We start from the raw sequence: 12,103 nt of genomic DNA on the forward strand, positions 1-12,103 counted from the left end.
TGCATTTTTAACGGCCATAATAGTATGCCTCATGCCTTAAATTAGTCAAAAATTGCAGTCAATTTTTACAGACTTTTACAAAACTAGTTATTATTTGAGCCATATGCCAACTCTTCATTACATTTTCCCCCAATGTCTATGTAAACTGTGTTGCATACAGTTTAGGGGTAGAGTTTCTTCCTTGGGCGCATTCGGCGATCTGGGCGCAAATTGCACCCAAAATTGAGAAGTATGTTTTTTCCCAAGTTTCCGCTCAAATTTATTTATATATCACCGATTGTAAAATTTTCCATGAACCAGTGCAATCAGGCAGTGTTTTAGAACGTAATTCTTTTTTTCAAAAAAAATTTTGCTTTGAAAGATATTCCTTGATGTATTTAAGAGTGGTAACCTGGTGCAGTTTGATTAATGCAGTTGGAAATGGGCTTATCACAAACAAATCAACATTTTTCATCGGTGTCAATCCACCACCTGTGAGGAAGCCGATTTTAAGTAACTGAAAATGACTTTTTTTTAAAAACTATACAGAACCATGTACTAGTTACATTGGGGTACAGTTGTCAGTTTCTTAGTAAATTTTAAAAAATGATGTTCAAAAGTTTTTAAAACGTGCCCATCAGTGTCCTTTTGCCCAAAAGAACCAGCTTAATTTTTAGAGCCTCCTCGAAGGCCCGCAAACGGGCGCAATTAGTGGAAACTCAACATGGTGATTAATTGGATCCGGGGGGCGTGGCCAGTTTCTAGTGCAATGTTTTGTAAGCTAGCGCAAAAGATCGCGGAAACTCAGTTTGCACTGGATGTCATTTGCTTGAAATTCTGCGATCTTTTGCACTGGTTTTGCCAATTTTGTGTGAATTGCGCTGGAAAAAAAACCCAGCGCAACAGAGTAGAAACTCCAGGCCAAAATACAGTGCTTCAGAAATGTAGCCTGTATAACGCAATATGCGTCAAATGAGCAGACTTGGCATTTATAAAACTAGGACATGTTCTTTTGAAAGTGCGCAGGGATGAGGCTCAGTCACTTAAATGTTCCTAAACTCAATGCGCAGTGGCAATGGGGTGGGGGTAGCTTTGTATTTTGAACGTCGGATTGAAGGATGGTGTAGGATACAGACACACCGCTGACTGAGTTTGCGGGTTACTGTTCATGTTTATACAGTATTGGGAAGGGAGACAAAGAGAGATCCAAATATAGATCACCAGTGAATGTGCTTTAAAAATGTTGATTGAATTTTAAGCTATCCTCGCTGCTCGTTGATTTTTGGGAAAAAATGGTGATGCAGTGCAGGCTATAGCCGCGCCTCTAACCAAGCTGCTCCAGTACAGCTACAACACTGACATCTATCCGACAATGTGGAAAACTGCCCAGGTATGTCCTGTCCACAAAAAGCAGGACGAATCTAATCAGGCCAATTACCGTCCCATCAGTTTACTCTCAATCATCAGCAAAGTGATGGAAGGTGTCATCGACAGTGCTATCAAGCAGCACTTACTCACCAATAACCTGCTCACTGATGCCCAGTTTGGGTTCCACCAAGACCACTCTGCTCATGACCTCATTACAGCCTTGGTCCAAACAAAGGAGCTGAATTCCAGAGGTGAGGTGAGAGTGACTGCCCTTGACATCAAGGCAGCATTTGACCGAGTGTGGCATGAAGGAGCCCCAGTAAAACTGAAGTCAATGGGAATCGGGGGGAAAACTCTCCACTGGCTGGAGTCATACCTAGCACAAAGGAAGATGGCTGTGGTGATTGAAGGTCAATCATCACAGCCCCAGGACATCGCTGCAGGAGTTCCTCAGGGCAGTGTTCTTGGCCCAATCATCTTCAGCTGCTTCATCAATGACCTTCCCTCCAACATAAGTTCAGAAATGGGGATGTTCGCTGATGACTGCACAGTGTTCAGTGCCATTCACAACTCCTCAGATAATGAAGCAGTCCATGCCTGCATGCAACAAGACCTGGACACCGTTCAGGCTTGTGCTGATAAGTGACAGGTAACATTTGCGCCACAGATGTGCCAGGTAATGACTATCTCCAACAAGCGAGCATCTAACCACCTCCCCTTGACATTCAGTGGCATTATCATCACCAAATACCCCACCATCAACATCCTGGGGGTCACCATTGACCAGAAACTTAACTGGACCAGCCACATAAATACTGTGGCAACAAGAGCAGATCAGAGGCTAGGTATTCTGCGGCGAGTGTCTCACCTTCTGATTCCCCAAAGCATTTCTACCATCTACAAGGCACATGTAAGGAGTGTGATGGAATACTCTCCACTTGCCTGGATGAGTGCAGCTCCAACAACACAAGAAGCTCAACACCATACAGGACAAAGCAGCCCACTTGATTGGTACCCCATCCACCACCTTAAACATTCACTCCCTCCACCACCGGCATACCATGGCTGCAGTGTGTACCATCTACAAGATGCACTGCAGCAACTTGCCAAGGCTTCTTTAGCAGCACCTCCCAAACCCACGACCTCTTCCACGTAGAAGGACAAAGGCAGCAGGCGCATGGGAACACCACCACCTCCAAGTTCCCCTCCAGGTCACACACCATCCTGACTTAGAAGTATATCGCCAATCCTTCATCGTCGTTGGGTCAAAATCCTGGAACTCCCTACCTAACAGCTCTGTGGGAGTACCTCCACCACACGGACTGCAGCGGTTCAAGAAGGCGGCTCACCACCACCTTCTCGAGGGCAATTAGGGATGGCCAATAAATGCTGGCCTTGCCAGCGACACCCACATCCCATAAACAATTTTTTTTTAAATAGTGCAGAGTGGTGGGACTTGGGTTTGCACCTGAGACTCTTCGCGTGCTGAACGGTAGATGCCGAGAGGCTGTTTCCCTTGGTGGAGAGTCTAGAACTAGTAGTCTCAGGATAAGGGGCCTGCCTTTAGGACTGAGATGAGAAATTTCCTCACTCAAAGAGTTGTAAATCATTGGAATTCTCTACTGCAGAGAGCTGTGGTGATCAGTCGTTGAATATATTCAGGGCTGAGATCGATAGATATTTGGGCTCCAAGGGCATTAACAGATATAAGGATTGGGCGGGAAAGTGGAGTTGAGTCATAGTCATAGAGTTTTACAGCACAGAAAGAGGCCCTTCGGCCCATCGTGTCTGCGCCGCCCATCCATCCCTGTCCAGTCTAATCCCATTTTCCAGCATTTGGTCCATAGCCTTGTATGCAATGGCATTTCAAGTGCTCATCCAAATGCTTCTTGAATGTTGTGAGGGTTCCTGCCTCTACCACCCTTTCAGGCAGTGAGTTCCACATTCCAACCACCCTCTGGGTGAAAAAGTTCCTCCTCAAATCCCCTCTAAATCTCCTGCCCCTTACCCTGAATCTATGCCCCCTTGTTATTGACCCCCCTACTAAGGGGAAAAGTTCCTCTTTGTCTACCCTATCTATGCCCCTCATCATTTTGTACACCTCAATCAGGTCCCCCCTCAGCCTTCTTTGCTCCAAGGAAAACAACCCCAGTCTGTCCAGCCTCTCTTCATAACTGAGGCGCTCCATCCCAGGTAACATCCTGGTGAATCTTCTCTGCACCCTCTCCAAAGCAATCACATCCTTCCTATAGTGAGGCGACCAGAACTGCACACAGTACTCCAGCTGTGGCCTCACCAGCGTTTTGTACAGCTCCATCATAACCTCCCTGCTCTTATATTCTATGCCTCGGCTAATGAAGGCAAGTATCCCATATGCCTTTTTAACCACCTTATCTACCTGTTCCGCTGCCTTCAGGGATCTATGTACATGTACACCAAGGTCCCTCTGACCCTCTGTACTTCCTAGGGTCCTACCACTCATTGTGTATTCCCTTGCCTTATTTGTCCGTCCAAAATGCATCACCTCGCACTTTTCAGGGTTAAATTCCATTTGCCACTTTTCCGCCCATCTGACCAACCCGTTTATATCGTCCTGTAGCCTGAGGCTTTCCTCCTCGCAATTTACCACCCCACCAATTTTCGTGTCATCTGCGAACTTACTGATCATACCTTTTACATTCTCATCCAAATCATTTATGTAGATCACAAACAACAAGGGACCCAGCACCGATCCCTGAGGTACCCCACTGGACACAGGCTTCCAGTCACAAAAGCAACCTTCGACCATCACCCTCTGCCTCCTGCCACTCAGCCAGTTTATGATCCAACGCGCCAAGGCACCCTGGATCCCATGGGCTCTTACCTTCTTGACCAGTCTCCTATGCGGGACTTTGTCAAAAGCTTTACTGAAGTCCATGTAAACCACATCCACAGCATTTCCCTCATCCACCCCCCTAGTCACCCCCTCGAAAAATTCAATCAGATTTGTCAGACATGATTTACCCTTGACAAAGCCATGCTGACTATCCCCGATTAATCCTTGTCTCTCCAAGTGGAGACTAATTTTGTCCCTCAGAATTTTTTCCAATAATTTCCCTACCACAGATGTTAGGCTCACTGGCCTGTAATTCCCTGGTTTATCCCTGCTACCCTTCTTGAATAATGGTACTACGTTAGCTGTTCTCCAGTCCTCTGGTACATCCCCTGTGGCCAGAGAGGTTCTGAAAATTTGTGTCAGAGCCCCTGCAATCTCCTCCTTTGCCTCCCACAGCAGCCTGGGATACATCTCGTCTGGGCCTGGGGATTTATCCACTTTTTGGCCTGCTAAAACCGCTAGCACCTCCTCCCTCTCGATGCTAATATGTTCAAGTATGTCACAGCCCCCTTGCCCGATTTCTATGTCTGCATCGTCTTTCTCCATAGTGAACACAGATGCAAAAAATTCATTTAAAACCCCGCCTACATCATCTGGCTCTACACACAGATTGCCACTTTGGTCCCTAATGGGCCCTACCCTTTCCCTGGTTATCCTCTTGCCCTTAATATACTTATAAAACATCTTAGGATTTTCCTTTATTTTGCTCGCCAGTGTTATTTCATGGCCCCTCTTCGCCCTCCTAATTTCTTTTTTAAGTATGCCCCTGCATTTTTTATACTCCTCTAGGGCTTCTTCCGTCTTTAGTCTTTTGTAACTGCCAAAAGCCCCCCTTTTATTTCTAATGCAAGGTTGAAGATCAGCCATGATCTTATTGAATGGCGGAACAGGCTCAAGGGGCCATGTGGCCTACTCCTCCTAATTCTTATGTTCTTATGAATTATGCATCTCGACCATGCTGCTGTGAACAGATGTGTGTCGCTGAAGGGAAGGACAATCTGGAGGGTGACTACCTGAGCTGCTCTGGGCATTTCTTATTGTGATCTGTTACAGACCAATATTTGCAATGCTCTGGAAGTAGGTCTCCTCTCTGGTAGGTGATGCAGAGACAACAGGAAGAGGAGGTAGGGGAGATGCTCCTTGGTTAGACCAGCACATTTGAACAACGTCCAAAATAAACAGAGCTTTATGACACTTCAATTTTAAGTTGCAATATTGAGTATCCTCCACAATTAAGGAAGTTGTTCTAAACTGTTGGAAAACACTGGTTAGGCCCCATCTGGAGTATTGTGGCCAATTCTGGGCTCCATACTTTAGGAAGGATCTCAAGGCCTTAGAGAGGGTGCAAAGGGGATGAAAGACTTCAGTTACGTGGACAGACTGGAGAAACCAGGGTTGGTCTCCTTAGAGCAGAGAAAGTTATGGGGAAATTTGATAGAGGTGTTCAAAATCACGAAGGGTTTTGGTAAAGTAAATAAGGAGAAACTGTTTCCAGCAGCAACAGGGTTGATAACCAGAGGACACAGATTTAAGGTGATTGGTAAAAGAACCAGTGGGGAGATGAGGGAAAAAAATTTACACGACGAGTTGTTGTGATCTGGGATGCACTGCCTGAAAGGGTGGCGGAAGCAGATTCAAGAGTAACTTTCAACAGTGAATTGGATAAATACTTGAAGGGGGGAAATTTGCAGGGCTATGGGAAAAGAGCAGGGAGGACTGGGACTAATTGGAGAGCTCTTTCAAAGAGCTGGCACAGGCACGATGGGCTGAATGGCCTCCTTCTGTGCTGTAAGATTCCATACACTTCCACCTGGCTCTCTCCTCGAGCCTTGCAGGGAGTTCATTCAGTAATGTTATGCTGATTTTCATACTTTGGTTGGGCCGGGTCTGGATCCTGAGGAAACCCCTCAGTTAGTTTTCCTGGGACATGATCCAGACCTGGCTCAACTCCAGTGATGTGGGGAGACTGCCTTCTCTGAGAATGAGGAGGGCCGTACAGTGAAGGTAACCTTACCTTTTTCAGTTCATGTGACTGTTTTAGAAAAGTATACTTTAACTCTAATCCTGAATAAATATGTAATTTTCAATCGAAAGTAACACACATTTGGGCGATATCCTATTCCAGAGTTCAGCTAACTGTTTACCATTCTTGCCGAAACAACAACAACTTATATTTATATAGCTCCTTTAACATAATAAAATGTCCCAAGGCGCTCCATAGGGGCGTTACTAAACAAAATTTGACACCGAGCCATGTAAGGAGATGTTAGGGCAGATGACCAAAAGCTTGGTCAAAGGGGTAGGTTTTAAGGAGCATCTTAAAGGAGGAAAGAGAAGTGGAGAGGCGGTGGAGAGAAGTTTAAGGAGGGAATTCCAGCGCTTAGGACAATAAAGGACAGTAAGTGTCCACTGCAGTGTGTGGTTATTGCGATGGATTCTTTTAAGAACTTTGTCCTTATTAATATGTCAGAGAACTTGTATCTTTTGCAACAGGACTACGAGGAAGCCATTACGTCACTTTTGGAAGGTGCTGCCTGGGAAGAATCACTAAGACTGGTAATGTTTTTAAATAACACATCATTTAAGGTGGTTTGTTCATAAAGTGGAGTTCACAAATTTGTAATTTTGAATTATCATTTCCTTGGTTCATTTTTCAGTTTTACTGTATCAAGGCAAAAAGTAAGATTTGCATATTTACAAATTGTTAAATGAGTTTATACAACATATCCCAGCATGATTTGGGGGGGAAGGGAGACAAAATTGGAGCAGGGATTTATTTATTTTAAAAAGAAACATATCCATACCATTTACGCCTCCTCTAGACCCATCTTTTGTTTCTTTACTTGTCCCATTACCACCCCCGTTTGCCTTGCACCATCATCCCTTTTGTCATTTAATCTCCCCTGCCCTCCACCCAATCACAGACCTTCCCTTTTGTTCTTTTCTCCCCTCCCCCTTTCCCTGCATCTGTACTTGCTTAAAATCTGCTACATCTCTAACTTTTTCCAGTTCTGACAAAAGGTCAACGACCTGAAACGTTAACTCTGTTTTTCTCTCCACAGATGCTGTCTGACCTATTGAATATTTCTGGCATTTTCTGTTTTTATTTAAAATTCCCTTCCAGCCCATGCCTCAATCCATCCCCCCACCCCACTACCTTTCACCTTAGCCCAGCCCAACCCCAGTTTCTCACACTCAAGCATGTAACCGAATGTCCTAATCAATCTCTGCCTGCCTGGCTCAGATCCTCACCTCTGATCAGGTTTATCATGCCTTTAACAAAAAAATGTAAAAGATACAAATTCAGCAACTTACTGAAGGAATCAGGTAGAATTAGAAACCAACAAATGGAAAAAGTGTAGCAAGTGAAACAAGAGTAGGAAATAAACCGAGGTGCAGAGATGAAAACGTGTAAGTCAGAAAGGAAGAGTGGCAAACTAATAGACACAGAAGGGCACGGAAATAATTGGAAAGTGAAACAGGCAGTTACATGAATTAAAAAAAAAAAAAATTCTTAGTGGTCACTGCCAGGAGATCATCGCATATCACAGATTTATACGGTAGTCAATGCTTGCATTAGCTGTATTGTATATAAGAGAAAAGGAACTTGCATTTTTATAGCGTCTTTCACGACCTCAGGACGTTCCAAAGTGCTTTACAGCCAATGAAGTACTTTTGAAGTGTAGTCGCTGTTGTAATGTAGGAAACAGCAAGGTCCCACAAACAGCAATGTGATGATGACCAGATCATCTGTTCCAGTGATATTGGTTGAGGGATAAATATTGTCCGGAGTAAAAAAAAAATTGATGAAACAAATTTGTCTAATTTTCCTAGATTTACAAGTACAGCAGGACTGATATTTTGGAAACTAACCTGAAACCTTCCATATTGGAAGGTAGGTGATTTGTTCTCTTTCTTTTGCGAAATGCTCTGCTGGTGAACTTGCAGTACAATCCCAAATGAAGTGCATTAATGGGTGATTTCTGTATCAGATTAATGGAATCTTTCCTGAATATTATTTCTCAATGGTAGTCGATTGCTTTGCGGAATTTGAAGCGGTTGTGGTACCACTTCTGTCGGGAGATGATCCTAAAGTTTGTACACCAATGTTTTATATGTAATTGCTAAATCAAGGTTATATTGTAAAACTGCATCTAGTGGAAAAGGGAAAATTAGAGGACAAATATTTAGCTTTGTTCAGTCTAACTTTTTTTCCCTCCAGCTCATAGTAACCACATGGCATTCCTAGATTCTCAGAAAAGCTTATTTATACGTCATAAATCCCGGCTGGCAGTTGTTCGGGAAATTAAAGAGAAAGCACAGGAAGGATTTTTAGGTAATTATGGCAAAAATACCTCACTTAAGTACTTGACTTTCAAACACGATCCAGTAATTTTTTTTTTTTATATATATATATATATATATATATAGAAGAGCTAGAAATTGTGACTTCTGCTTCTTAATTTTTTTTAGATGAGGAGGTGGCTGACGGGCCAGACTCGGATCTCTATTCAGAAGTTAGCAGTTTGCGGTCAGCCAGTGGAATGAGCTCCAAATACTCACACAGTAACTCCAGGGTCTCGGCGTAAGTTTGAAATTAATACTCCCGACCAATGTTCCCGTTAATTTCTTTTGGGTGCGCGGCCCCTGTAAGGGGCTGCATGGCGCACGCAAAACACCGCGCATGCCGTATTGAAAAGCCGGCGAGCTGGCTGCGCAGGAGGTCTAGCGTGCTGAATGGCCGTGTAGCTTAAAAGGAACGTTGCTCCCGACAAGATTTCCATTTCTTCACTATCTGACCCGGACACACCGTAAAGCAACACAGATCCGCATGTCGGAATTTAAAGCGGATTAGTGATGTGACAGATTTCATGGTATATGACTATAGAGTAACACAGTAGATGAGAGATGAGAGACTGGATTTCTGCAAGATAGTGGTTAAAAAAGAAAGACTTGCATTTATATAGGCCTTTCACGACTTCAGGGTGCAGCCAATGAAGTGTTTTTTGAAGTGTACTCAAATGTTGTAATGTAGGAAACACCTCAACCAATTTGTACACAGCAAGCTCCCCCAAAAAACAATGTGATAATGACCAGATAATCTGTTTTTAGTGATGTTGGTTGAGGGATAAATATTGGCCTTGACACCAGGGAGAACTCCCCTGCTCCTCTTCAAATAGTGTCATGGGATTTTTTTGCGTCCACCTGAGAGAGCAATTTAACGTCTCATCCGAAAGACGGCACCTCCGACAGTGCAGTACTCCCTCAGTGCTGCACTGGGAGTGTTGGCCTAGATTTTGTGCCCCAGCCTCTGGAGTGGGCCTTTAACCCATGACCTTCTGACTCGGAGGCGAGAGTGCTGCCCACTGAGCCACAGTTGACATTTTGGAGAAAGAATTACTCCAAAAATGAAAGGAAGGACTGGCGAGTGGCTTTAATACAGAGTACATGAATTTTAAAAAAAATAAACTAGGGAATATGTTTCCTGCATTATAATAGATTGTCTTTCATTCACTCAGTCATTTCCCTCTCCCATGGAAGGTTGCTATTTCAAGTCTTTGCTTGCATTTGGAGTCATTGTGATAACTAAGATGATGTGCATTGGAAGTTATTACTTCAGGTCAGTTCAGGGCCCTCTTGAACTGTGAAATAGTGGTACTGGATGAACAGTGCTTTTTGCATTTATTTGAAATACAAATGAGACCAGATTTTTATCTAGGACCAGGTGAAGTTAATACAAGTTTTACGTTCTACCAACTGAGCCATGGCTGACGAGAATGTTTGTCATTGTCGCAAAGGTGTTTTTAGTTCTAAAACCAGGAAATCATGCTAAACCTATGTAATCTTCCAGCATTCGATGGAATCTGGAACAGTACCCATGGATTGGAGGGTAGCTAATGTTACCCCACTATTCAGAAAAGGTGGTAGAGAGAAAACGGGGAATTACAGACCGGTAAGCCTGACATCGGTAGTGGGGAAAATGCTAGAGTCCATTATAAAAGATGTAATAGCAGAGCACTTGGAAAACAGTGACAGGATCGGACAAAGTCAACATGGATTTACAAAAGGTAAATCGTGCTTGACTAATCTACTGGAATTTTTTGAGGATGTAACTGGTAGAATAGATAGGGGAGAACCAGTGGATGTGGTGTATTTGGACTTTCAGAAGGCTTTCGATAAGGTCCCGCATAAGAGATAGGCTGTAAAGTTAAGGCACATGGGATTGGGGGCAAGGTATTGACTTGGATAGAGAACTGGTTGGCAGACAGAAAGCAAAGAGTTGGAATAAACGGGTCTTTTTCCGAGTGGCAGGCAGTGACTAGTGGGGTACCGTAGGGATCGGTCCTTGGGCCCCAGCTATTCACAATATATATTAATGATCTAGACAAGGGAACTAGATGTAATATCTCCAAATTTGCAGATGACACAAAGCTGGGTGGGCGTGTGTGCTGTGAGGAGGATGCAGAGAAACTACAGTATGATTTGGACAGGTTGGGTGATTGGGCAGAAGCATGGCAGATGCAATATAACGTGGATAAATGTGAGGTTATCCACTTTGGTAGCAAAAACAGGAAAGCAGATTATTATCTGAATGGCAATAGATTGGGAGAAGGGGAAGTGCAACGAGACCTGGGCGTCCTTGTGCACCAGTCGCTGAAGGTAAGCATGCAGGTGCAGCAGGCGGTTAAGGCGGCAAATGGCATGTTAGCCTTCGTAACGAGAGGGTTTGAGTACAGGAACAAGGATGTCTTGCTGCAGTTATACAGGGCCTTGGTGAGACCACACCTTGAGTATTGTGTGCAGTTTTGGTCGCCTTACCTGAAGAAGGATGTTCTTGCCATGGAAGGAGTTCAGCGAAGATTCACCAGGCTGATACCTGGGATGGCAGGAATGAAGTATGAGGAGAGATTGGGTCGATTGGGCTTGTACACGCTGGAGTTTAGAAGAATGAGAGGCGATCTCATTGAAACTTATAAAATTATGACAGGACTGGACAGACTAGATGCAGGAAGGATGTTCCTGATGGTCGGGGAGTCCAGAACCAGGGGTCACAGTCTAAGGATAAGGGGTAGGCCATTTAGGACAGAAATGAGGAGGAATTTCTTCACCCAGAGAGTGGTGAACCTGTGGAATTCTCTACCACAGAAGGCAGTTGAGGCCAATTATTAAATATATTCAAGAAGGAGTTGGATATATTTCTTAAGGCTAAAGGGATCAAGGGGTATGGGGAGAAAGCAGGGACCGGGCACTGAATTTGGATGATCAGCCGTGATCGCATTGAATGGTGGAGCAGGCTCGAGGGGCCGAATGGCCTACTCCTGCTCCTATCTTCAATGTTTCTATGTAAAACATTCGTTCGGCTCTAGCTGGAGTATTGTGTCCAATTCTGGGCACCACACTTTAGGAAGGACGTGAAGACTTTGGAGAGAATACAGCAGAAATTTACTAGAATGGTTCCAGGGATGAGGGATTACAGTTACGTGGATAGACTGGAGAAGCTGGGGTTGTTCTCCTTGGACCAGAGAAGGCAAAGAGGTGATTTGATAGAGGTGTTTAAAATCATGAAGGCTTTAGATAGAGTAAATAAAGAGAAACTGTTTCCAATGGCTGAAGGGTCGATAATGAGAGGGCACAGATTTAAGGTGATTGGCAAAAGAACCAGAGGCGACAAACGTTTTTACACAACGAGTGGTTAGGATTTGGAATGCACTGCCTGATAGGGTGGTGGATACAGATTCAATAGTGGCCTTCAAAAGGGAATTGGATAAATACTTGAAGGAGGAAAAATTGCAGGGAAATGGAGAAAGAGCGGGGGAGTGGGACTAACTGGATTGCTCTTCGAAAGAGCCGGCGCAGACTCGATGGACCGAATGGGGGCCT

The 12,103-nt window shown here is 44.2% G+C and overlaps 1 protein-coding gene across 5 annotated transcripts in view; it reads left to right on the forward strand.

Moving 5' to 3' along the window:
* The window catches only part of elp1 (elongator acetyltransferase complex subunit 1), a 124,360-nt gene that overhangs the window by 100,426 nt on the left and 11,831 nt on the right, over positions 1–12,103 (forward strand). For all 5 annotated transcript variants that reach the window (XM_085992552.1, XM_085992543.1, XM_085992562.1 and 2 more), the window contains 4 exons: positions 6,716–6,778; positions 8,057–8,117; positions 8,445–8,558; positions 8,696–8,807. In XM_085992552.1, the coding sequence (XP_085848678.1) occupies positions 6,716–6,778; positions 8,057–8,117; positions 8,445–8,558; positions 8,696–8,807 (350 nt within the window). The remainder of the gene's footprint in view (positions 1–6,715; positions 6,779–8,056; positions 8,118–8,444; positions 8,559–8,695; positions 8,808–12,103) is intronic.

Source organism: Somniosus microcephalus, chromosome 1 (assembly GCF_052327205.1).
Source record: "Somniosus microcephalus isolate GS21.2 chromosome 1, FLI_Smic_1.0, whole genome shotgun sequence".
Classification (NCBI taxonomy): Eukaryota; Metazoa; Chordata; class Chondrichthyes; order Squaliformes; family Somniosidae; genus Somniosus; species Somniosus microcephalus.